At 44.6% G+C, this 26,875-nt stretch overlaps 1 protein-coding gene across 1 annotated transcript; it reads right to left on the bottom strand.

Annotated features, from left to right (window-relative positions):
• Positions 1-245: 245 nt before the first annotated feature.
• On the bottom strand, positions 246-26,875 carry KPTN (kaptin, actin binding protein). Its single transcript, XM_030219427.1, is given in 16 exon segments — positions 246-732; positions 10,241-10,254; positions 10,257-10,343; positions 10,346-10,448; positions 13,986-14,121; positions 14,511-14,585; positions 14,697-14,808; positions 16,832-16,941; positions 21,000-21,073; positions 22,205-22,280; positions 22,678-22,732; positions 22,879-22,963; positions 25,138-25,205; positions 25,208-25,219; positions 26,369-26,511; positions 26,513-26,875. Coding segments are annotated over 16 exon segments (1,380 nt in total). The 5' UTR covers positions 26,593-26,875; the 3' UTR covers positions 246-582.

Genomic DNA, 26,875 nt, shown 5'->3' with positions numbered 1-26,875 from the left:
CCCTTTTATTGCCCTAGGGTTCCAGATGCAACCAAATATCTAGCATAGAAAAACAAAATATAGCTTTTCAGGAGGAACAAGAGCTGGTCCTATCGCTTAAGGCAGCAGCATCAACTTCTTTGTTCCAAAGCACAACCACTCTCACCTCTTACTGTGAGTTCACAAACAAAATACAGCTCTCTGCAAAAGGAGCCGAGCAGGACTCAGGAACACAGATCGCTATGGAAAGGTAACAGCAGGGAACTCAATGGAAAGTCTCTTTATTAGCACATCCTAAAAAATATACACAAGCTCCCTCTAGGTGAGAGAGGAAGGTGGCATCTCCACTCTGAGCACAGGACAAGCTTGGGTGGAAAATACCCTCCCAAACGTAATCCTTCCGCCACTGAAGCTCACTGTGTCCCAGGCTGGGAAGTTCTGTAAGGGAGCATCTGCATGTTCCAGAGCTTGTGTGTGGTGGGCAAAAGATCACCTTTGCACCTAAGAAAGTCTGGCAAGCTTCCCTTGCTTCTTGTCAACTGCAGAGATAGCCTGTAGCACTCTCACCCCAAAATCAGAACAAAGAAATGGGGCCACTACATCTTATTCTTCCTGGTTCTTCTCAGCATGTGCTTCAGTTTCACCTTCCTTTGTAGTCGTGAGCGACTCAGGAGCTGAACCGCTGTTCCTTAATCGGGCCACCTTCAGGCTGAGCCTTTGCAGAACACACTGAGCTGCCTGTGCTAAGCTATGCTGTGAGGAGACACAAAGGAACAATATCAGAGATGTCAATGTCATAGACAGAGACCGATTTAATGCTTGCTACATTCAGCCCAAGGCAGCCCTCACCTACAGCAGGAAGAATGATACCTTTATGCAGAAAAGCTTCTTCCTGGTGCACAGAGACAGTCAATATTGTAAAATGTTGCAAGCAGCACACACAGGTATAGGTCTAGAGGAAGGGGTTCTCAACCCAGTCCTCAGGACACACCCAGTCAGTTAGCTATGCATACAACGGAGACAATATCATACATATTCACTGTGGATATCCTGAAAGCTTGGCTGGCTAGGTGTGTCCTGAGGACTGGGTTGAGAACCACTGGTGTAGAATGTTTGGGTCATGTTATATCTACAGTACAATCAGAACCGGCACAATGGTGTGATATGACTGACACAGTGGTGTAGCTCTGGGGGGCCTGGGCCCCGGTAGATTTGGCCCTGGACCCCCCTGCCGCCAACCCACCCAACCCCCCCTCCCGCCGTCGACGTTGCCTGCCTTTGCTGGCGGGGGACCCCAACCCCCACCAGCCGAGGTCCTCTTCTCGCAAAAGGCTTCCTTCTGTTTCTGACGTCCTGCAGACGTCAGACACAGAAGGAAGCCTTTTGTGAGAAGAGGACCTCGGCTGGCGGGGGTTGGGGTCCCCCGCCAGCAAAGGTAGGCGACGGCGGGTTGTCGCGGGGGGGGGGGGGGGGGGGGGGCGAGAGGGTCGGGGGCGGGGGGGCAAAGTCGGCAATGGCGGGGGGGGGGGGGGCAAAATGTGCCCCCTCTCCTCGAGCTCTGGACCCCCATCTCGCCAAAGTCTGGCTATGCCCCTGGACTGACAGTCTCCTCCTCCTTCTTTCACTGCAATACAAAGGGGCCCTTTTACTAAGCCGCACTAAAAAGCAGCCTGCGGTAGTTTTAGCGCGTGGCTTTCCTTTACGCTAAGGCCGCTTTTAGCGAGGCAGTAAAATAGCCGCATTATTTTTTCCCCCTTAATGGCTATGTGCTAATTTCCCCAATTAGCGCATGACCATTAGCGCGAGAGCCCTTATCGCCATCTACTTTGTAGGCACTAGGAGCTCCCGCGCTAATCAACTAGCAAGCAGCAATGCCCCCCGCGCTAACCAATAAGCGCAGGGAACACAGCCCCAGCACTAAAAAATAAAAACTATTTTTTTAGCACAGGATTGGTGTGTGCACATTGGCGAACTATCGTGGGATGCCTCAGCATGTCCCATGGCAGTGCTTTTTGGCATGCAGTAGGCACAGGCTGGTGGCTACCATCGCTTAGTAAAAGAGCCTCAAAGTGTCTATATCCCCAGATAAGACAGCTCATAGGAAAAGGATTGGTCTGTACATGCAGACACTACATTAAAATAACTTTAATAACTCCAAACCTCACCCTTCCTATTTCTGAGAGCCTAAAAATAGCTCATTGAGCAGGGACTGTCTTTCTATGTTAAATTGTACAGCGCTGCGTAACCCTAGTAGCGCTTTAGAAATGTTAAATAGTAGTAGTTGGTGTAATTATCGATTGCAACCTATCGCTAGTCAGCCAAACTAATTCCACTGCAAAGAAAATGTTCTTTTCATTGTGGAAACTCAGCGGATAAAATCCTACTTCCCTAGAGAAGTATTTCGATATCTAGTTCAATCAATGGTATTAAGTCACCTAGACTACTGTAATGGAATATACGCAGGATGCAAAGAAAAACTTGTAAAGAAACTTCAGACTGCCCAAAACACAGCAGCAAGACTAATCTTTGGTAAATCTAAATTTGAAAGTTCCAAGTCCCTTCGAGAGAAATTGCACTGGCTCCCAATAAAGGAACGAATTAACTTCAAAATCGGCACCCTAGTCCACAAAATTCTTTATGGAGAAGCCCCAGGATACATGAACACCCTAATCAATCTTCCAGCCAGGAATACATCAAACACATCCCGTTCATTCCTAAATCTCCATTATCCTACCTGTAACGGCCTCAAATGTAAATCCACTTATGCTTCATCCTTTTCCTTTATCAGCACCCAATTATGGAATGCACTGCCAAAAGTTGTCAAAAGGGGCGTAGCGAGATACCTAATTTTGGGTGGGCCTTGGCCCAAGATGGGTGGGCAGAACTTCGCCTTGTCCCATAAGTGATTTGGTATTTCTCTCTCTCTCTCACCTGCATGCCATATGATCTCTCAAACATCCCCTTCCCCCGCATGCATTTTAAATAGCAGATTTTCACTGGCAGTGAGCAGCAACTAATACACGCTGCTCATGTTGGCCCCACAGCCCTCCCTCTGATGCAACTTCCTGTTTCCGCATAGGTGGGAATACATCAGAGGGAAGGCTGTGGGGTCAGTGCGAGAAGTATGTATCAGTCGCTGCTCACAGCAAGTGAAGATCTGCTATTTAAAAGGTATGAAGGAAGGACAGTTGTTTGGAGTTTTTGGCTAGTGGGGCTTTGGGATCCCTGCCAGCCACACATCATAGGTGTGCTGCTACTGGATGGGCCTAAGCCCAAAGTGAGTGGGCCTAGGCCCACCCTTGGCTACGCCACTGGTCAAAACTACTCAAAACCATCTCAACTTTAGGAAATTACTCAAGACCAGCCTATTCCGGAAGGCCTACCCCCAGGCTCCAACATAAAACCCAAAGTCCTTCAAAACAGCATATAAATGGACCTTTATGGACTCTCTTACCTTTACTTTACCCTTTTTTCCTTTATATCCTGTTCTTTCTACCCACTCTGTCTACCACAATCTATTGTATTTGTATAACTACTGGACTGGCGATAGCCTTTTCGGTCTATTGTAAGCCACATTGAGCCTGCAAACATGTGGGAAAATGTGGGGTATAAATGTGATAAATAGCTAAATAAAAAAAGAGCCATGTGATGAGGAATTACAAAGAAATTTGGCAGAGTGATGGTAGATACGAAACAATCAGTGAATCCAGTCTGCCAGGGGACACTCAATGAAACTGCATGGAAATACTTTTAAAACAAATAGGAGGAAATATTTGATCATTCAAAGAGCAGTAAGCTCTGGAGCTCGCTGCCAGAGGATGTGGTAACAGCGGTTAGCATATTTGGGTTTAAAAAAAGGTGTGGAGAAGCTCCTGGAGGAAAAGTTCATTACTGAGATGGATATGAGGGAAGCCACTGCTTCTCATGGATTAGTAGCATGGAATGCTGCTACTATTTGGGTTTCTACCAGGTACTTGTGATTGGATACTGGGCTAGATGGACCATTGGTCTGACCCAGTATGGTTAGTCTTATGTTCTTATCTCCCCCCCCCCCCCCCCCACCCAATCTTACTGCAGCCCCACTAGTACTGCTGTAGCTAAGGGGATCTCCCAACTTTCAGCTGTACAAGACTGACTGCCTGCACAATATCACGCTTTATTAATTTTGTCTTCAGTACTTTTTTTTTTTATATCATTTTGGGTGGATGAGCATTCAAGTTCTCAGAAGACACGCAGAGAAGGACCAGTTTACATGACCAGGAGAGAAGAGAAAAAAAGAGAGTCTAAACCTGACAGATATATGAACAGCACAAAAGGAACGAGGAAAAAACAAAAACAAAAAAACCCGAGGATTCTAAGATGTCAGTATGCAGGACCTTTAACACTGTCAGAAATATCAACACATCAAGGACCCAACATAGCCATGCTTCAGCATGCGAGTCTGCTTCAGGGGTCAAAGAACCTGTAGCATATGTTTCTGTGCAAAGGTCCTATACAGTGTATGGAGATACATTTGTAAACTGTACTGGAGCAGCAAAAGACTCAAGGTGGAGTGTTCTGGCTCCGGGAGAACCAAGGAGCATGAGAAGATGAGACACAGCTGGCTGGGGGGGAAGGTCTGCTACTCATCCTTTAGCGGATGACAAAGGGAGGTTTCCATTTTGGTTCACAAGCAATTGCCCTTCCACACCAATAAAACTGTTCAAGATAAAGAGGGAAGGTTTGTTCTTTTGTTGGGGGAGCTCTGGGACCAAAGGCTTTTATTATTGTGTTCTGCGTATGCGTCTAATATCTACCACTAGAAGTTTTTCTCTGGTTTAATAGCTCAATTGGCTCAAAATCCAGACTATACACTTCCCCAGCTGTCCAGCTTCTCCTACATGAGTATGAAACTGTGGAATGCAGTACCAACTCACTTGAAAACGATCAACGAATTAACTAACTTCCGCAAAGCTTTGAAAACCTCTCTCTTTAATAAAGCTTACCATGAGAACCAATAATGACTAGAACTCAACCCCTACACTTCTTTATCCAGATCGTCTTACTGTATAGCTACACAACCTAATCCTCTTATCTTCGTTTATCCTTTGTAACACCAATTGTATTTCTTCTCTGTTACGGCGATGCCATAACAGATCTCTGTAAGCCACATTGAGCCTGCAAATAGGTGGGAAAATTTGGGATACAAGTGCAATAAATAAATAAATAAATAATACCCTACTCATTGAAGGGGATTCCAATATCACGGCTAACCCTGTAAGCCCCCTAAACAAGCAGCAAAAATCATAAAGGGCGGGGAGTGAATTTCCTTATGCACCAGCTTGGGCTGGTAGACATAAGGTACCCACTGCACCCCAATGACTTTGACTACACTTTTTATTCTCACCCACATAATGTATATGCACGGTTGGACAACTTGTTTTTTTGGGGCTTCTCTTTTAGCTAATGTGGAGAAAGTAACCATTGATGTACCAACTTGTTTCTGATCATGCTCCAGTTCTTGCTACATTGAACCTTCTCAATAGGGATAATGATTTTGTTTGGAAACTCCCACCTCAATTGTATAGGGATCCTAACTTCCACACATACCTTCGGACAAAGTGGCAGGAATACGAGTCTACTAATTCTTCTGAGGAGGTGGGGCCGATGGTGTATTGGGAGGCTTCAAAGGCAGTCCTGAAGGGTGATATCCTGGCCTGTCAAGCCTGCATTAAGAAGGCCAGAGAGGGACGGCTGCTTGCTCTCCACGAAGGAGCTCCCAGATCTTCAGAGAGCTCATGTTGCTCGTTTGGACCCCACCTCGAAACAAAAACTTGTAGTAGTCCGAAGGGAAATTGATCTTATTTTGCAGTAGAGGGCCGAACACAAACTAAATTTCCGGGTGGTATAGTCTTTATAGCTGGGGGAAGGAGGGAGGGAAAGACCGGGAAGCTCCTTTTTAACTTAGTGTGCCCATCTCGAAAAAAGCAGATGATCACTAGCGTACTTGATGCTTGTGGCAAGCGACAAACAGACATCTTGCAGGTCTCTCACCAATTTGTGCAATTCTAAGAAAATCTTTATAGTCAGGGGACTGTGGATGAGGCAGCTACGGATTCTTTCTTTGAGAGTTTACAGCTTCCCCAGCTGAGTGATTCTCAGGTGCAGGACTTGGGTAAGCCCTTCTCTCACGACGAACTTAGAGGGGCCATTAAACGTCTTGTATTGACCAAGGCTCCCGGCCCAGATGGGCTGGGCCCTGAATATTGCAAAATTCTTAGCAGTTTGATAGCCTCTCCTTTAAGGGACATATGTAATAGTCTGCTAGAGCCAGGACCCTCTAAAAGACCTCGAGCAACCAGGCTCGTACCGCCCTGTATCTTTTCTTAACCAAGACATTAAACTTTTGGCAGCAGTGCTGGCTGGCCACTTAGATAAATACCCACCCTTAGTCATACATGAAGATCAGGTGGATTTTGTCCCAGGGCAGTACACTTCTATGAACCTGTGCAAAGTCATGATGGCTTTGCATGACAATAAGGGTCGGAATAATCAGGCTATTGCTAGTCTCGATATTGAAAAGGCCTTTGACATTGTTTTATGGCTGTACTTATTCTGGGCCCTAGATAAGTTTGGTTTACAGAGGAATTTTGTTGAGTGGATCTGAGCATTATACACCAGTCCTCAAGCCCAGTTGATTATTAATGGAAAACTGTTACTTTCGCTTAATCTGCTGCAGGGTACGAGGCAGGACAGCCCTCTGTCCCCTTTACTGTTTCTTTTAGCTTTAGAACTCATAGCAGCAAAAATTAGACAGGATCCCACCCTCAGGACATTCAGATTGGGACAGTTAAGACCCGCCTAAGCACGTTTGCTGATGATATGCTGTTGTATGTAAATCAGGCCCCAAAATACTTACCTAGATTCCTGGTTTTAGCCCATCAATATGGTTCTCTCAGGCCTGAGTGAATGGTAGCAAATCAGATGTGCTCCCACTGAGGGGTGAGGAGCGGGGCACCATACCCTTCCCATTGCTTCCTTCATTTCTAATTTAAAGTATTTAGGTATTTTTTTGAACCCATATTTATCAGTGATGTATCAGCGTAATATTGTTACAACATCGATAAAATAGAAGTTTATGTCAGAAGTGCAGTGACCCACCCCTCTCCCTTATGGGTCATGTGGCCCTTGTTAAAATGATCATGTTGCCCAAATTGTTGTACCCCCTTCAGGCCTTACTTATTTGGGTGAAAATGCAAGAGGAGATGGCCCTTAGGCTCATTTTTCGTAAATTCATTTGGAAGAGCAGAGGGCCGAGAATCAGATATTCCAAATTATCTGGAAAAAACACAGGGAGAGTTAAACTCTCCTGACAATCAAATCTATAATGTGGCTGCATTGTTGCGATGGATCCACGAGATGTTCACTGGAGTCCAGAAATTCTTTCCCCTCCAAATGGTGAGGGGGTCCTGGTTCCAACCGCATTGCCCTATCAATTTAATACATGAGGACCGCGCACAGCTTGGGTCTTTTAAGCACAAAATCCAACTCTGGAGGCCTTTTCAGGCTGCTTGGAAGTGGCGGCGGAAACAGCAGGGGCAATTGTAGAGGGTGTCTAGTTTTTTGACCCTAGTGGGAAACCTGGACTTCCCCCCAGGACTGAGTCCTTGTTTTTCAATTGTGGGAGAACCAAGGATGCTCTTCCTTTTTCAGATTCTTCGAGGGAATGGGGAGGGGTTCCCTGCCTTTCCACAATTTCAACAGCGGTGGGATCTCCTTAGACAATCATGTACGGGCATATCTTCAAGACCGCCACCATTACCAAAGCCTAACTCGTAGCTTTGGGGCCCGATGGGACAGTTCTCCTGGACACTAAATCTGCCCAGATACTGCTCCTTATCAACCACTTGTCCACGTGGGGTTGGTTGCTGAAAAGCACTTTGGACAGATATGGTATGTTTAAGCTTCTGGAAGTGTGTGTGTGTGTGTGTGGGGGGGGGGGGGGGGGGGGGGGGGGTATGCAATGCATTTTGTCTAGCAAAAAGGTGCCGGTACTCAAATGCCAGGCCACCCTTCAGGGGTGCAGTGATCAGTGAGGGACCCACCCTACAATAGCCAGGATCTCTGCAACCAGTCATAGAACCTAGGACAAGGCAGAATTTGTACATAGAACCTGAGCTCTGTCATTAAAATACAAGAACCATGGGTCAAGTTTAGCAGACAGTGGAAAAGGTTGCCGGTACTCAGTACCCCCAAGTACCCCCCTCAAAAAAAGCCCTGGGGGTATGTAACCCAAGACTTTGCTAAGTGCCAATGTTTTTAGCTTTTTGCTGATACTTTTACTATGCTGAAGTTGTCTAACTTTAAGGAAACTCAGTTTAAGATCTTGCACAGGGCGTATATCACTAGAGCGAGGAGTGCCTCAATGAACCTCTGGGACGCTGCTCAATGTATTAAAGTGTAAGAGGCATATTGGGTCCCTGATTCACTCCTTCTTGGAATGCCCAAAGCTCACAATCTGGGCCCTGGTTCTGTCATCCCTGAAACAGGCGATTCAACAGAAGGTGACTTAGGAACGTAGCACGTTATTTGCTGGGCTGTCAGCAGTCTCTGATAGACCAGCATATCTCCTTCAGCATATCTCCTTACCCACTACGAAGTTTTGAACATTGCCCTTCTCCTGGCCAAGAAACTTATCTTATGTTATTGGATGATAGAGGAAAGTCCCACAATCGACCTATGAAGACAATGGATGGCATTGGTGGACTCTTATGAAATCTGCACTGAAAAGGGAAGAAAAAAACTCCCAACAGACTTAGGTATATATGCTTATGGAAGCAGTATCTGGGGCAGAGGGCTGTCTAGAATAGCTCCAAGGTGGGAACTGGAGGGGCGCAACATTCTCTTATCTGTTTTCTTACCTGCCTTCTCGTAAGCTCTGATACCGTGTGGACTGTGTGTGTGGGGGGGGGAGGGGGGGGCTGCTTTGTTGGTGTGCATGAGAATGGGTTGCGTGGAAGGCATGGTGAGTGTGTGTTTTAAGTGTTTTTTTTTTTTTTGTTACATTTGTACCCCGCGCTTTCCCACTCATGGCAGGCTCAATGCGGCTTACATATATAGGTACTTATTTGTACCTGGGGCAATGGAGGGTTAAGTGACTTGCCCAGAGACACAAGGAGGCTGCCTGTGCCTGAAGTGGGAATCGAGCTCAGTTCCTCAGGACCAGAGTCCACCACCCTAACCACTAGGCCACTCCTCCACTGTTGCTACTATTTGAGATTCTACATGGAATGTTGCTATTCCACTAGCAACATTCCATGTAGAAGTCGGCCCTTGCAGATCACCAATGTGGCTGCGCAGGCTTCTGCTTCTGTGAGTCTGACGTCCTGCACGTATGTGCAGGACGTCAGACTCACAGAAACAGGAAGCCTGCGCAGCCTTCTACATGGAATGTTGCTAGTGGAATAGCAACATTCCATGTAGATCTCCAATAGTAGCAACATTCCATGTAGAATCTCCAATAGTATCTATTTTATTTTGTTACATTTGTACCCTGCGCTTTCCCACTCATGGCAGGCTCAATGCGGCTTACATGGCGCAATGGAGGGTTTAAGTGACTTGCCCAGAGACACAAGGAGCTGCCTGTGCCTGAGGTGGGAATCGAACTCGGTTCCCCCAGGACAGAGTCCACCACCCTAACCACTAGGCCACTCCTCCACTCTTCTTCTCATTGTATAAAAACACACAAAAAGTGTTCCAGCAGTGTGCATATGTTTTCACTTCCTGAGGTTTGTACTGGGCTGCCATTGTACAGCTACTGTTACAATCATTTGGATTGGACTTTGTTTTCCCCTCTATCTGGTTTCTTAGGCCAGTTTGTGCAATCCTTGTTTTTGCTGTCTGGCCATAGGAGTCTGGGAGGACTGTTATTGCTGGTGGGGTTTTTTTTCCCCCCTCACTGATGACCTCTGTATTTCTGTTATCCATTGATTTTCCTTCATGCTGTGTAAAGTGTTGTTCATCGTTTGAAATAAAGATTTAAAAAAAAAAAAAAAAAAAAGCAAAACCAACACACCAACTGGTTCTTTGACTCCTGAGGCAGACTCACATGCCAAAACATGGCCATGTGGGGTCGTTGATGTGTGATATTGCTTGACTGTATTACACGTCCTCATACTGACTCCTTGGAATCTTTTTCTTTTTGCCTTAGGCATTACACAGAGCAGGCACCGTGGTGAAGGGTTACTGGTTTGCACAGGATCAGACTGCTTCCGGGGGTTACCTGCAAAATATGCTTCCTTTCAGTGATACCACTACCATTTCACACAGTCCATCACAGGTCAGGTCCAGATATGCCATGGACAGCAGTGGGCTGGGAAACTGCATTTCCAAAGCAACCGAAACTGCCCCTCAGATTGGCACAGTGCCGTGGGGTCTGAAGCACCTTGAGCCAGGCCTCCTAAGTTCCAGTACTTGTAACAGAGCAGCTCCTGCAGACACAAAGAGAAGGAAGAGTGATCAGTTGGCTCATCAGCAGAGGTTTAATGGATGTGCGCAGATCCATGCGCAGCCTGCCTGTCCCTCAGAGACTGGCCTCTGTGCTTTTCCTTTCTTGAAGGATGGAAGTGAAACAAGCACAGACCCAGACTGTACATTCAAAGGATTATACACATAGGGCCTCATTCTGTAAATGGCATCTAAAATCTAGATGTATCAAAAAAAAATGCTTAGCGCTAGTCTATATAACACACCTAAGTTAGGTGCGTTGTACAGAATAGCTCATAGGGCTGGGAAACACAACTACAGTAATACCTCGGCTTTCGTTGGTGTTGCTTTTCGTTGATTTTTTTCCGTGAAAACTTTGTCTAGGATTTCATCAGCGTGCCCCACATGACCTCGCTGCTAATTTTGCGAAAACAAAGGGCGACCCATACGTTCTGCTCAGTGGCATCACCCTGCATGTCTAGCCAAACAATTCCACATGGAAATAATTGCCTCGGTTTTCATCGGTTTCGGATTTCGCCGATTGTTTTTGGACGGATATTGACGAAAACCGAGGTATCACTGTACATTTAGGCGCAGCCATTCATGCCACTGAAAATCTGGTGTAAATATCTACGCCTAAATGCAGACACATTCCCCCAAATTCTATAACAACGCACATAAATTTGAGTAATGCCCTCAACATGCCCCTTTTCAGTGCCTGTCCACCCAATTGTACAGTCTGGATCTGCGCTTGGCTCCTCATATGCATATTCATTGGAACAAATTCTATGCAGTTTGCTAGAAGTGAGGTGCCCAAAACCTTGGTGCTAAACTAGTATTCTATAACAGCAGAGTTACGCATCACTACTACTACTACTACTACTATTTAGCATTTCTATAGCGCTACAAGGCATACGCAGCGCTGTACAAACATAGAAGACAGACAGTCCCTGCTCAAAGAGCTTACAATCTAATAGACAAAAATAAATAAAGTAAGCAAATCAAATCAATTAATGTGAACGGGAAGGAAGAGAGGAGGGTAGGTGGAGGCGAGTGGTACGAGTCAAAAGCAATGTTAAAGAGGTGGGTTTTCAGTCTAGATTTTAAAGGTGGCCAAGGATGGGGCAAGACGTAGGGGCTCAGGAAGTTTATTCCAGGCGTAGGGTTGCAGCGAGACAGAAGGCGCGAAGTCTGGAGTTGGCAGTAGTGGAGAAGGGAACAGATAAGTAGGATTTATCCATGGAGCGGAGTGCACGGGAAGGGGTTGTAGGGAAGGACGAGTGTGGAGAGATACTGGGGAGCAGCAGAGTGAATACATTTATAGGTTAGTAGAAGAAGTTTGAACAGGATGCGAAACGGATAGGGAGCCAGTGAAGGGTCTTGAGGAGAGGGGTAGTATGAGTAAAGCGACCCTGGCGGAAGATGAGACGGGCAGCAGAGTTTTGAACCGACTGGAGAGGGGAGAGGTGACTAAGTGGGAGGCCAGCAAGAAGCAGATTGAAGTAGTCTAAACGAGAGGTGACAAGGGTGTGGAGGAGGGTTTTGGTAGAGTGCTCGGAAAGAAAGGGGCGGATTTTACGGATGTTGTAAAGAAAGAAACGACAGGTCTTGGCGGTCTGCTGGATATGAGCAGAGAAGGAGAGAGAAGAGTCAAAGATGACCCCAAGGTTTCGAGCTGAGGAGACAGGGAGAATGAGAGAGCCATCAACAGAAATAGAAAACGGGGGGAGCGGGGAGGTGGGTTTGGGGGGGAAAATGAGAAGCTCGGTTTTTGGTCATATTTAATTTCAGGTGGCGTTGAGACATCCAGGCAGCAATGTCAGACAAGCACGCTGAAACTTTGGTTTGGATGCAAGGGTGAGATATCAGGGGTAGAAAGGTAGATTTGGGAGTCATCAGCATAGAGATGGTAGGCATCAAATCTGTTCTAGAATTGAGAGTTGCACAGGGACAGAAATGTCACCCACCTCTACTGGAATCTAACCCGGTCTCTGCCATCCCCATTGGAACCCTTCTCCATCCCCGCCTGTACCCTGTACTAAAATAACCCAACTTGTGGGTAGAATAACCCAACTTAACAGTAGCCCATGTTGATAACATTGAACTCAATTTGGTTACTTTAATCACACTGTAATTATTTAATGTTATACTCTACCTTACATTTTGCATATCCGATATGTATTATTTCTTTTATTTCTAATTTTATTGATTTCTAAATACCTTAATTGTAACAATGCTTTGTTTCTTCTCATACCGTTTATGACAATTGTCATTCTGGCTTAACGTAAGCCACATTGAGCCTGCAAAGAGGTGGAAAATGTGGGATACAAATGCAGCAATAAATAAATAAATAACCTTCCCCTCTCAGTGTTTATGGGGATTTCAATGCTACTCGACCATATTCATTAATTTTTTTAGTGCTATTAAACTGCTAAACTAGCTTAGAAACACAAGGAAAGGATAAGTAGGCTGGCTTGGCACTACACTTCAGCGGGAACCCCACAAGAACTGCATCCATCCCAATGGGACCCCTGCGGGAGTCCTGTAGAGCTGGAGGGGATCCCTACGGGATTTACGCTAACCCCATTCCTGTGCAACCCTCTATTCTAGAACACTAACATTAGTCCAAAAGTTAAGCACCAAACTTTAGCTGTGATCACTTTTTTTGCATTGGTAAATGTTTTATGTCTGTTTATTGTAGTTAAGTGTATTGAATGATTGTTATTTCTGTCCTATTAATTTTGGGAGTTCCTTTCTTTTTATTTTCTGATGTTTATATTTTTATTGTACCCTGCTGTGATCCTCCACCTCCCCTTCATGTCTGCTTCCTATTCCATCCCTCTTTTCCCTCCTTCTCACCCTTTACTATCCTGAATTGTTACAAGTGCCTTGTTATGATGTTATTACTTTCCTTTTCTATCATGCATTTTGTAGTGCATCTAACTTTAGGTGGCAATATAGACTTTGGGGGTTTGTGAGGACCCTGGACACAGAAGTACAAACCATTCAAACTTTATGCCACCGTTTAAACCCTAGTAAGGTGGCTTATGTGAAACGAGATGGCATTCTCAGTGTAAGTCTCACGTCAGGCTCCTAGCAGATCTCTATGAATCTGTGAATCCCTGCACACATCTCACCCGAACACAGTAAACATAATAAATGATGGCAGATAAAGAACTGAACGGTCCCATCCAGTCTCCCAACAGTCACAATTATTCTCAATTCTACATAAAATCAACAATGAATGTGATATTATATACTTGATCGTGGTCTTCTTTGTTGTTTCTGGGACACAGACCGTAGAAGTCCGCCCGGCTCTGTCCTTATGTTCCAACTACTGGAATTGCTGTCAAAGCCTATCTGAATCCGGCTTGTCATTTGCGGAACACGGACCATAAAAGTCTGCCTGGCCCTGTCCTCACATATACATTCTCAACTGATCAAAACCAGAAAACGGATTCCTTCATCCAGCCCCAGACATATAAACAGTACATGCAGAAGCGGTGAGGCTTGGAAAATAGGATTTAAAAAAGCCCCTGCACCTGTCCATAGGTTCCCAGGAGGATTTCCTGCACCCCGTCAAAATCCACATCAGTGACAAGTGCACACAGGACACAGTCGTACTGGTTACTCTCTGGCAACAGCAACTGCTCCTGAAGCCCCCTCTTCAAAACGTTCCTGCAAGATGAACACAAGGAGAGGTGCTCAAGAGCTAGGAACACATGGGAAAGAGGAGATAGGTCTAGCTTGGGTACAAGAAAAGTAGTTTAAAATCTTTCCTTTTTAATAACTCCTTCTTTCTTCTTCTGGGACCTGCCTAGGTGGCAGTAGGATCTGCAATACAGGTCTTTTCTCTTAATTGTTTTCTTCTTCCTTTTTAAAATATTGTAAACTGCTCTGAAAGCTCCTACATAGAGCAGTATATCGCGAATTAATTAAAACCTGGAAAACTTGGATAAGGGAAGACAGGCAAATCTATGGGTGCAGAGAGGGCAAGGGAGTACAGAGGGAAAGCCAGAAGAGCAGAAGGGACATAAGGAAACAGGGCAAAACAGTTAGAGACACACCTGTACACTACAGAGAGCTCAATGGTGCTGGTCACAAGCAGATGAAATCCTGAGGCAGACACTCCCTTTCCCAAGCTGCAGAAGACAAAAAGCACAGAAACTCCTCACTACAAACAGAATGACACCATATCGAGCAAAAATGACCCTTTTCTACAGTGCTCTCATGATTGCAAGGATCACCTTTACCCTCCACAAGTGGTAGCTCCTTGCTTCCTCTCTCTATGGCACGAGGCTAAGCCGAATATGAGCACTCGGGAAATGGGCCCATCCTGTTGGCTGGTCCAACTCTGGAGAACCACTACAATGAGAAAGATCAAAGTTCTATCAGTAAACAGAGAAATCCAAGGAAGATTCCAGTAACTATACCTCACTCCAACAAGTCCCACATATGCATGGTTCTGGCAATGCCTCCTTAATCCTACCCTGCAGCACCCTACTACTACTACTACTATTTAGCATTTCTATAGCGCTACAAGGCGTACGCAGCGCTGCACAAACATAGAAGAAAGACAGTCCTGCTCAAAGAGCTTACAATCTAATAGACAAAAATAAAGTAAGCAAATCAAATCAATTAATGTGTACAGGAAGGAGGAGAGGAGGGTAGGTGGAGGCGAGTGGTACAAGTGGTTACGAGTCAAAAGCAATGTTAAAGAGGTGGGCTTTCAGTCTAGATTTAAAGGTGGCCAAGGATGGGGCAAGACGAAGGGGCCTCAGGAAGTTTATTCCAGGCATAGGGTGCAGCGAGACAGAAGGCGCCAAGTCTGGCATTGGCAGTAGTGGAGAAGGGAACAGATAAGAAGGATTTATCCATGGAGCGGAGTGCATGGGAAGGAGTGTAGGGAAGGCGAGTGTGGAGAGATACTGGGGAGCAGCAGAGTGAGTACATTTATAGGTTCGTAGAAGAAGTTTGAAACAGGATGCGAAAACAGATAGGGAGCCAGTGAAGCGACTTGAGGAGAGGGGTAGTATGAGTAAAGTGACCCTGGCGGAAGACGAGACGGGGCAGCAGAGTTTTGAAACGATTGGAGAGGGGGAGAGGTGACTAAGTGGGAGGCCAGCAAGAAGCAGATTGCAGTAGTCTAAACGAGAGGTGACAAGGGTGTGGATGAGGGTTTTGGTAGAGTGCTCGGAAAGAAGGGGTGGATTTTCGGATGTTGTAAAGAAAGAAACGACAGGTCTTGGCGATCTGCTGGATATGAGCAGAGAAGGAGAGAGAAGAGTCAAAGATGACCCCAAGGTTTCGAGCTGAGGAGACAGGGAGACTGAGAGAGCCATCAACAGAAAATAGGCAAACAGGGGGAGTGGGGAGGTGGGTTGGAGGGAAATGAGAAGCTCTGTTGGTCATGTTTAATTTTCAGGTGGCGTTGAGGACATCCAGACAGCACGCTGAAACTTTGGTTTGGATGCAAGGTGGATATCAGGGGTAGAAAGGTAGCTTTGGGAGTCATCAGCATAGAGATGGTAGGAAAAGAATGGGATGAGATTAATGAACCAAGGGAAGAAGTGTAGATAGAAAAGAGGAGGGGACCAAGAACAGAACCCTGAGGTACGCCGACAGGCAGAGGGATAGAAGTAGAAGAGGATCCACCAGAGTGAACACTAAAGGTGCGGAGGGAGAGGGTAGGAAGAGAACCAGGAAAGGACAGAGCCCTGGAATCCAAGTGAGGACAGGGTATCGAGAAGTATTGCTGTGATCGACAGTGTCAAAAGCAGCAGAAAAGATCAAGAAGAATGAAGATGGAATATTGACCTCTGGATTTAGCCAAGTAATAGGTCATTGGAGACTTTAGTAAGCGCAGTTTCGGTTGAGTGGATGAGGGCGGAAACCAGATTGTAGTGGGTCAAGAATAGCATGAGAGAAAATCAGAGGCAGCGGGTGGTGACAGCACCAAGTAATTTGGAGAGGAAAAGGGAGGAGGGAGAGGGTCGGTAATTAGAGGGACAAGTAGGGTCGCGTGAAGGCTTCTTAAGGAGAGGTGTGACCACAGCATGTTTAAAGGCAGGTAGGGACAGTCGCAGTGGAAAGTGAGAGGTTGAGAATGTGACAGATAAAAGGCATAAGAGTAGGAGAGATGGCATTAAGAAGGTGGGTGGGAATGGGATCAGAGGAACAGGTGGTACATTTGAGGAAGAAAGGAGAAGTGTAGTTTCCTCTATAGTAACTTCAGGAAAGAAGGAAAAGGAATGAGGGGACGGAGAAGAGAGGGGAACGGACTAGTAACGAGCCCCTCAACACCAAGCCCTGTACAATGTACCTTAGTCTTGTACATCACGACTCCACCAAAAGCACAGGTCTTGTGTGGCAATAATATCCAACTCACCTTGGCTGGCCTGATCCACATGGGAGAGACTCACAAACCCACTCTGGCAGCCAAAGGCTGTGATACGGCGGGTGGAGCTGGGGAGGTTATACACATCCATCCACAGCACACTGCCAAACACAGAAAGAAAAGAGAGGTCAGCAGGATGCTTCAGGACCTACCCTCCATCTTATACTTAAATTCTTATTCAACTTCATAAAACAGAGCTGATGAGGTATTCCAAGAAATTATAAAATGATCTTCTGCATGATCAAAAACAAGCCACATGTAGAGGCATTTAAACACACACACAGAGCAGCGAGATCTACAGCACATTATCTTCGGCTATCCCTGCCATAACTGTGGAATTCTCCCCTCCCTATATTGTAACAGGACTCCCCACACAGGGACAGAAGGCAGTTAAATAAGAGACACAAAGACATTACCATCTTACTTCCTTGCTCTGCCATGCTTTCCAAACCAGTCAAAAAACGCAGGTATCACATTCTCCTACTTAAACGTACTACCCTCTCTCTTTGCTAAATGTAAATTCAAAATCTGCTTTTCATGATCCCTATCAGGCAGGACAAATTTAGTATAATTTATCTGCTCCTAGTTTGATGTAGAATATTAAGGACTATGAATCCAGCCTTCTGTGCATTCCCGTTAATCAGGACTGGTAAACAGAATAACATGTCAACCAACAGGCTCTTTCCAATTTCAACCAGCTGGGGTAAATATCACAGCGGGGACATGTATAGAGTAATCTCAAATCTCAGCGTTCATCAGATTTTATCAACTGTTCTCAGATCCAAACACCTGAACCATCAGTGGCAACTTATTTCATATGAACCAAAGTCCATAGCTCGCCTTACTCTTCATTGTGGTTGAATGTATGCTTTTCTTAAAAAACGTTCTGATTACATTTGAAAGCATGATACTGAAAGTATAGACACTGGCAACCTTCCCTCATGCAGAACTGAAATGTGGCCCATGTCGGTTGGTACGTCACTATCAGTTAAGTGTTGCATTTTGTAGTTTGCTTGTGCACGTTTAAGAATATGAAGACACAGGCGATATAAATTATGCATGGCAATATTAATTAAAAAATGTTTAAAGAAAAGCATAAATTCAACCACAATATTGTTGAACCAATGAACAGAAAGGAGAGGCATGAACATTGGTTTGTGTGAAACGAGTTGCCGCTGTTGGTTCATGTAGTTGGCTTTGAGAACATGCTTATGTTTATTGCTTGATATACCGCAATTACTAATAAAGGAAAATAGCGGTTCACAACTAAAATTAAAATTCTACATAAAACGTAACAGAAAAAGGAACGTCATTATTAAAGCAAAGAACAGTTAAAGAAAAGAAGATAAACAAAGTTTAAAAATACACATCATAACTTCAGGAAAGGATGCAACTCACGGCTGATCAGGCTCCAGTGCTACACTGAACGCACAATGAAAAAAGTAGCTTGGAGAAGAGATGGCTGAGGGGAGACATGATAGAGGTATATAAAATATTGAGTGGAGTGGAACAGGTGGATGTGAAGCGTCTGTTCATGCTTTCCAAAAATACTAGGACTAGGCAGCATGCGATGAAACTACAGTGGAGTAAATTTAAAACAAATCGGAGAAAATGTTTCTTCACCCAATGCGTAATTCAACTCTGGAATTCGTTGCCTGAGAACGTGGTGAAGGCGGTTATCTTAGCAGAGTTTAAAAAGGGGCTAGACGGTTTCCTAAAGGACAAGTCCAGAAACCATTACTAAATGGACTTGGGAAAAATCCACAATTCCAGGAATAACATGTATAGAATGTTTGTACGTTTGGGAAGCTCGCCAGGTGCCCTAGGCCTGGATTGGCCGCTGTCGTGGACAGGATGCTGGGCTCGATGGACCCTTGGTCTTTTCCCAGTGTGGCATTACTTATGTAGGTTTTTAACAGAGACCTGAATTTAACAAAGGAGAGCTCCAAACTAACTTCGGATGGAAGGTCATTCCAGAGTCTAGGGGCTATAAAAAAGAAAACTGATTTTCGAGTGGTTTCATAATGAGCGGCTTTTGGATCAGGCAGAACTAGGCAAGTAGAATCAAGAGACCTAAGAGTTTCGGTAGGGGTATAAGGAATAACCACTGAAGACAAATAGGAAGGAGTGCCTAAATGTAATGCTTTATAAGCTAAGGTGAATACTAGCCAACAGGCTCTTAGCATATAGAGACACTTTCACTTTTAGTAACCACAATGGGTTTTAACAGGCCCTGGTGATTATGACTGTGGAGCAATTATATGGAAATTACACTTAATCACCACAAATGGCCAAAAAATAATCCACAAAATATATAAAAAAAAACTTGCAACTCAAAAGTGGAAAAAGAAGATTCACAAACCTATCTTGTTTAAATGACAAAGTCAAAATATTGTTGTACTTATACATAGCAGGAGGAAAAAGACCTCAGAAATCTACACCTCTTCCCTGGGCTCCCCGATCTCATCTCATGGTTTCCAGTATCATCTCTATGCTGATGACACCCAACTGTATCTCTCCACACCAACAATCACCGCGGAGACCCAGGCAAAGGTATCGGCCTGCTTATCCGACATTGCTGCCTGGATGTCCAACCGCCACCTGAAACTGAACATGTCCAAGACTGCGTAACCCTAGTAGCGCTCTAGAAATGTTAAGTAGTAGTAGTAGTAGAAATCACAAAGAGTCTTTTATCCACCCTATGGATCATGGGTTGGGAGAACCTCTTTTAGTGATGAGAGGTAAAAAAAAACCAACTCTTTCCTGCTCTTAGTCCAAACTTTATTTATTTCAATGCAGGTTTGCCGCAATATCATATATATATATATATATATTTGTCTTTTGAAATATATAAAACAGTCTTAAGGAATATAGCCACAATTCTGACTCTCAGATCTTCATGGGAAAATAAATTGACAATATATAAATGAATCAATTAGCATACTGACAAAAAATATATATGCTACTGTGGCAAACCTGCATTGAAATAAAGGTCCTTTTACTAAGCGTCAGTAAGCCCAACGCGGGCTTACCGCTTGTTATTTAGGAAGTACCGCCGGGCTACCACAGCAGCCTGGCAGTGCTTCCCACCCCCTACCACGCCGTCATTTCCGGCCCTACAAAAATTTCTAGCACCGGATAGTACCCGGCAGTAATCGGGCAGTGCCATGCACTGCCCAGTTACCGCAGGAGCCCTTACCACCACCTCAATGGGTGGCGGTAAGAGCCCCCCCCCCCCCCCCCGAAATGGCCGCACAGCAAGTGCTTTACTTGCCATCCGGCCATTTCTGGCAGGAAAGCAAGACCGGCCCTTTTACCACCTGTGGTAAAAGGGGGCCTCGGCACGCGTGTAAAACATACGCCGACGCCAATGCAGCTTTTTGCCACAGCGTGGTTAAAGGGGGCCAAAGTTTGTACTAAGGGCAGAAAGGAGGTTTTCAACCTATGATTAATTCATCACTAAAAGACAGTTCTCCCAACCCGTGATCCATAGGTTGAGTAAAGACTCTCTGCGATTTCTGAGCACATGTTTACACATCATCAGGGGAATTCTATATAATGCCTAATGTTAGGTGCTACTTCTGCGCTGAGTTTTCAAGTCTAATGGACGCAAGGCACTGAAATGGGCAGAAACGGCAGAGCCGCACAAAACACACTTAAGAGCCCATTTATAGAATAGCCCCTATGTGTTTCCGAGTGGATCTGCAAAGAAGCATAACGATAGCAGGGACACGGACGGGTCAGGGACCTTCCCTTAAGATGCGCACAGTGATATACAATAGTGCGGATCTGAGAACAACTTGCGTTCCGGGATTCACATCTGATTTCAGTTGGTGTAAATTCTTGTGCCCAAAGTTGAGTGTGGATCCCAGCGCTTTGCGCTGTTCTATAAAGGACACCCATCCCAAAACACCCTTTATAGAACACCAGTCAGCGCCAATATTTTGAGGCCATTTACTAAATCCAGACCCATGTGCCCAGTCTCTGCCTCTGATGTCTTTCTACTCCAGCTAGTGGAATAAGAAATTGTGTAATCAGACATCCAGCCTCCTCAGGACTAGCCTTTAAAATATTACCTATGCTTCAGATACAGAAAACCTAGCACCTTTTTCCCTGTTCACCTGTAACCCCCACCGTAAGATACTGGGGCTATTCTTACTTGCTGGGCAGATCTTTCAGTTCTGGAAAGAGATTTTCTACAGGCTGTTCCTCAAATTGATGTAGGCCTTCATTCTGTGGGACAGGGCAAGAACACAGACTTCACTCATTCTTACTACCCATAAAGGAAGATACATCACACTGATTATCTACCTTCCCTAAAAAAAAAACACCTTACAATATGCAAACTAGTCCGATTATACTTAATTATAGTTGGGTAAACCGAGGCACAGGAAAAAGTGTCTTGATCATTACATTACATTATACAAAGCTTATAGCCCACAGATACCAAAATAGTTCATTGCAGGTAACAATAAGATAATAAAAGAACTGGACTACGAGTCAACAGAATGGGTAGGGAGGGAGGGGGGATGGGGGAAGGGTAGATTGTTCTTATTTCAGGGCTGTGGTGCATTTGCTGATGTTATTGTATTATTTTTTGTATACTCTTGCCCTGTTTTCAATTTTAAAAATTTCAAGTGGAAAAAAAAATTGAACTATTTGTTCAAGTAAGCTAACAAAACTGCTAAATACTAGAAAAAAAAACCCCAACAACAACAAATCAAAATATAATCTCACTAGGCTCCAAGTACAACATATTTATGAAATAGGAAAAAGTCTTAAGCACCTTCTAAAGACTCAGGACCCTGTTTGCCAAGGTGTGCTAGTGTTTTTAGCATGTGCTAAAAATTATTACGTATTAACCGTGTAGACGCCCAAAGGAATATTATGGGCATCAGCACGCTAACATTATGTCTAGTGTAGCTTAGTAAACAGGGCTCTGAGTAATTGCTCATTTTTCTGAACTGAAGTGGTAAACAATTACATAAAGATGCAGCCTGATATAAAAAAGAGAATGATAAACATTTTACAGACTTAACTTTCTTCACAGCAGAGTAACATAATAAAGCTTAATCACACAAACAGAGAGACTTAAGGCCTACCAACTGATTAACCAAGTTCACCATATAAAACTAAGAACCACAATTCCTAATTTAAATTGGACCCTAGCCTCTACTGGCAACCAGGTCAAACAGACAGGCTGGGGATCAGAAGTGAAGCAGGTAATGTGGCTGACCTCAAATTAACATAAAGTGAGTCAACAGCAGACCTTGAATTAGTACTCAAGAGCTGCCCATGCTGTGTGCTACCTATTTCCTCACACTTCTGTCGGGTCTTACACAAATATAGCACTGTCAACAATACCTCCTTATAAAGGTGAATTCGCTGATCATTCCCACTCAGTAAAAACACAGTTTCCTGCTTGTCCCCATCCTGTATCCTACAAGACAAAACACTCATTAGGGGAAAACATATGGAAAGGGTATTATATTGTCTTGGGCCATACAGCAAAATTCTTGCTCAGAGAGGGAGGCTGATGAGAGAAGAAAAATGACAAAGAGTTCTAGACATGTCAGACTCTTTATCTCAGTATCTATCTGATCCCTCCAGCCCTAGGAGTTGACAAGCTCTTTATCCCCGTCCTTATCCCCCAAGTCATTCAGTCTTACAGCTGGAGCTTCTGTGTCCCGAGTCATCCAAGGTTCGGGGGATATCAAATACTCCTACATAAAGGAAGTTAGGGGGATATTAAATTAAAAAGTCAGTCAGCTGGTTTACGTCTGCAAGAATTGTCTGTAAAGACCTATGTGAAGCCAAAAACCGGCAGTGCGACTCACTCTGCATGATACAGCTGGAAGGGTGTGAACTGCAGCTCCAGATTCAAGCAGCTTTCTAATAAATACAAAGATAATAGAACAGAGAACCTTATTTGTGGTGCAAAAAATCGTGGAGCTAACAAATACAAATCTCCCCTTACAATGTAAGAGCAGCCATAGGCTTCTCCCCTCCTCAAATTATTAGTTCAAGATTCAACTTACGTGCCACTGAGTCCAGGTTATACTCTGATCCAGGCTCATAGTCACAGTATATATTGAGGAAAGGACTGGCTTTGTCACCTGAATCCTAAGAAGAGAGATAAAGAAAGCCAGCCATTAAATCGATTGTGCCATCAAACGTGTCATCCAAGGTTACTAGTTGGTTTTATATCATCAGGGGCAGGGTAAACCAGCCAAAAACGTTACCCCCACTGCATCAATTAGTTCAAGGTTCCCATTTCTCAACAAACATCAAAGCAAGGCCACAAAGGCATTATGGAAAAATGTATCTTGCTAAAGATGTAAAAAGACTGGAAGCAGTGCAAAGAAAAGCTACAAAAATGGTATGGGATTTGCCAACCTGAAAATGTATACCTTGGAGAAAAGGATAAACAGGGGTGACATGATACAGACGTTCAAATATTTGAAAGGTATTAATTCGCAAACTATCCTTTTCTAGAGACAGGAAGGTGTTAGAACTAGGCGACATGAACTGAGGTTGAAGGGGGGTAGACTCAGGAGTAATGTCAGGAAGTATTTTTTCACAGAGAGGGTGGTGGATACATGGAATGCCCTCCCACAGAAGGTGGTAGAGATGAAATCAGTAATGGAATTCAATCATGTGTGGTATAAACAAAAGGAATCCCGTTTAGAAGGAATGGATCCACAGAATCTTAGCAGAGATTGGGTGGCAACACTGGTAATTGGGAAGCAAAACAAGTGCTGGGCAGTCCTCTATGGCCTGTGCCCTGATCATGACTGAATAAGTACATAAGTAATGCCATACTGGGAAAAGACCAAAGGTCCATCGAGCCCAGCATCCTTTCCCCGACAGCGGCCAATCCAGGTCAAGGGCACCTGGCAAGCTACCCAAATGTACAAACATTTTATATAAGTTATTCCCAAAATTGTGGATTTTTCCCAAGTCCATTTAGTAGCGGTCTATGGACTTGTCCTTAAGGAAACCGTCCAACCACTTTTTAAACTCTGCCAAGCTAACCGCCTTCACTACGTTCTCCGGCAACGAATTCCAGAGTTTAATTATGCGTTGGGTGAAGAAAGATTTTCTATTTGTTTTAAATTTACTACACTGTAGTTTCATCGCATGCCCCCTAGTCCTAGTATTTTTGGAAAGCGTGAACAGACGCTTCACATCCACCTGTTCCACTCCACTCATTATTTTATATACCTCTATCATGTCTCCCCTCAGCTGTCTCTTCTCCAAGCTGAAAAGCCCTAGCCTCCTTAGTCTTTCCTCATAGAGAAGTCATCCCATCCCTGCTATCATTTTTGTCGCCCTTCGCTGCACCTTTTCCAGTTCTACTATATCTTTCTTGAGATGCGGCGACCAAAATTGAACACAATACTCAAGGTGCGGTCACACCATGGAGCGATATAACAGCATTATAACATCCTCACATCTGTTCTCCATACCTTTCCTAATAATACCCAACATTCTATTTGCTTTCCTAGACGCAGCAGCACACTGAGCAGAAGGCTTAAGTGTATTATCAACGATGACACCCAGATCCCTTTCTTGGTCCGTAACTCCTAACGTGGATGGGATGAGGTGTAAATTTTAAGGGCTTTGACGTTAGCGTCAGAACATTTAGTACAAAAACAGTGCTGGGCAGACTTCTATGGTTTGTGCCCTGAGAATGGCAAGGACAAATCAAATTTGGGTTGGGTATACATAAAGTATCGCATACCATGTAAAATGAGTTTACCTTGTTGGGCAGACTGGATGAACCATACAGGTCTTTATCTGCCGTCATTTACAATGCTACCTTCAAAACACAGCCTTCCGGTGAGCATAGGAAGCCCAGAGAGAAACGTGCAATCCTTCTGCCAAGGTACCATCACCTACTGAAATTGTTTTTTTTAATCTGACATTTATTCTCATAGCTTTAAGTATGAAAGGCTCCATCCCTGAGCAACTGTTCTGCTTTTGTCTTAATGATGACAGTGAAAATGACAGCAGATAGACTACATGGCCTATCCAGTCTGCCCATCCATACCTTCCTCTCCTTTACAGAACCTCCACATCTGATCTGAGATTTCTAGAAATTCACCAACTACTGCCATTAAAAATTTGTCTATGTAACAGCTATATTAGCGATTCTTCATCTACTGGCACACAAGGCCCATGGCTTACAAAGTGTGTGGCAAACCTGAAAAGAACATCAGAGGCGTGGCAAAAGGATGGCCTGTATGAGATACAATAGCATTAATAAAAAATACGCTATGTCCCTCTCCCTTTACCTTAATGAAGGTGATTCCAACCACTAGACCCCTTTTGGGCAAAGATTTACTGAAAGTGTCAATAGAACAATTTCAGCATCCACTGAAAGAAAAAAAACAAAACAAAAACAGGTTATTTTTCCTTCTAAATACTTATGCTGTTTGCATCCTTGAATCTGCTCCTCTGAAAGATCCCAAGTGCTGCAGATAGATTACTTCACACTCTTAATCAGAACCAATTCACTGAACTGGTGTGTCTATCTGCTGCTCTGGGCCCCTGCTGCCTGTGATACTTCAAGCAGCTCCTCCTACTAGAATCTGGTTTCATACCATAAGAACCAGTAAATTCATTAAGGGGCCCTTTTACTAAGCCGTGTAAGTGTCTACGCACGCCCAACGTGCGCCAAAAGAGAGTTACCGCCCGGCTACTACGTGGCTCTTGCGGTAATTTCATTTTTGGCGCACATCTGCTACGCACATCCGAAAAATATTTTTTTCAGACGCTTGTATTGGTCGCGTGCCAAGTGGCATTTGATGCACGTAGGTCATTACCGCCCAGTTACCGCGTGAGACTTTACCACTAGGTCAATAGTTGGCGGTAAGATCTCAGACCCAAAATGATGGCGTGGCAATTTTCATTTTTCCGAACATCCATTTTCAGAAAAAAAAATGTTAAAGGCATTTTTTACTGCCCAAAACACGCCTACACTACCACAGGCCATTTTTCAGCACACCTTAGTAAAAGGACCCCTAAGGGCTTTTTTACAAAGCCAAGCTGGAAGCCATTTGCCACACTGAGAATCGTTAGCGCCGCTTAGTAAAAGAGGACCTAATTTCTTGCATGTAAAGATTTAAAAGTTCATATAATAGAGCCTTATAGTCTTCCCTTCCAGTCCTTGAAGGCCACCAGCAGTCATGTTTTCAGAATATCCCTAATATATGTGTGTGTAGTGTGTGTATATATATATATATATATATGATATTTGCATGCCTACTACCTCCATTGTATGCAAATTGATATCATGCATAAGCATTAGGGACACCCTGAAAAACTATCCACATGAAGACCAGGGCAATAGAGTAAAACTAGGACTGGAGTAGAACTAGGTGGCAACCCTTACACCTCCAACATTCCCATAATGCACCGGGCAAACGTAAGGACTAACACAAAATCTCCCTCCTCCTGGCTCGGGGTAACCCGGTAACTCTGCCCTTCTTGCTCTGGAAGGTTTTTCGCTTTCTTGCTCCTCACCTGGGATGTAAGTAAACTGTAGCTCGCGAGCCACAGCCCGGATTTTCTGTCGGAGGTCCTGGTATTTAAAACAAATAACCTTGCCTTTAAGAGTGGCCAGTAGCAGCTCAGGCGCCCCTGTACCCCGACAGCTTGCTAACCGTTATATTACTCTGCGATGGCAAACGGCTAAAGCTGTCCTCTGCAAAGGGACAGCTGCGGCTACACTCCCCATCCATTGCCATCCTCCAGTCCGGCGCCACCAACGCCAGCAAGGTGGGTCCTTCTCCGGTTCATAACGTTATGGTCTGGCAGCTTCTTTGCCAGCATCCAAGATGGCGGCAGAGCTACTGGGTCCCGATTGAGGCTGCCTATGATAGCAAAGAAAAAGCGCTCAGTTCCTCCATGATGACAGATGAGCTAAAGACTGAATACGTAACGTGTGAGGACTTTTGTATCCTGCGCGGAAGAACTTCCTGCCATCTGGTCCTTGCACTCCCTCAATGACTGCTTTTTAAACTTGTTTAT

This window comes from Microcaecilia unicolor, chromosome 11 (assembly GCF_901765095.1).
Source record: "Microcaecilia unicolor chromosome 11, aMicUni1.1, whole genome shotgun sequence".
Taxonomy (NCBI): Eukaryota; Metazoa; Chordata; class Amphibia; order Gymnophiona; family Siphonopidae; genus Microcaecilia; species Microcaecilia unicolor.
Note: the sequence above shows the minus strand (reverse complement) of the source record. Positions and strands in the feature narration are given on the sequence as shown.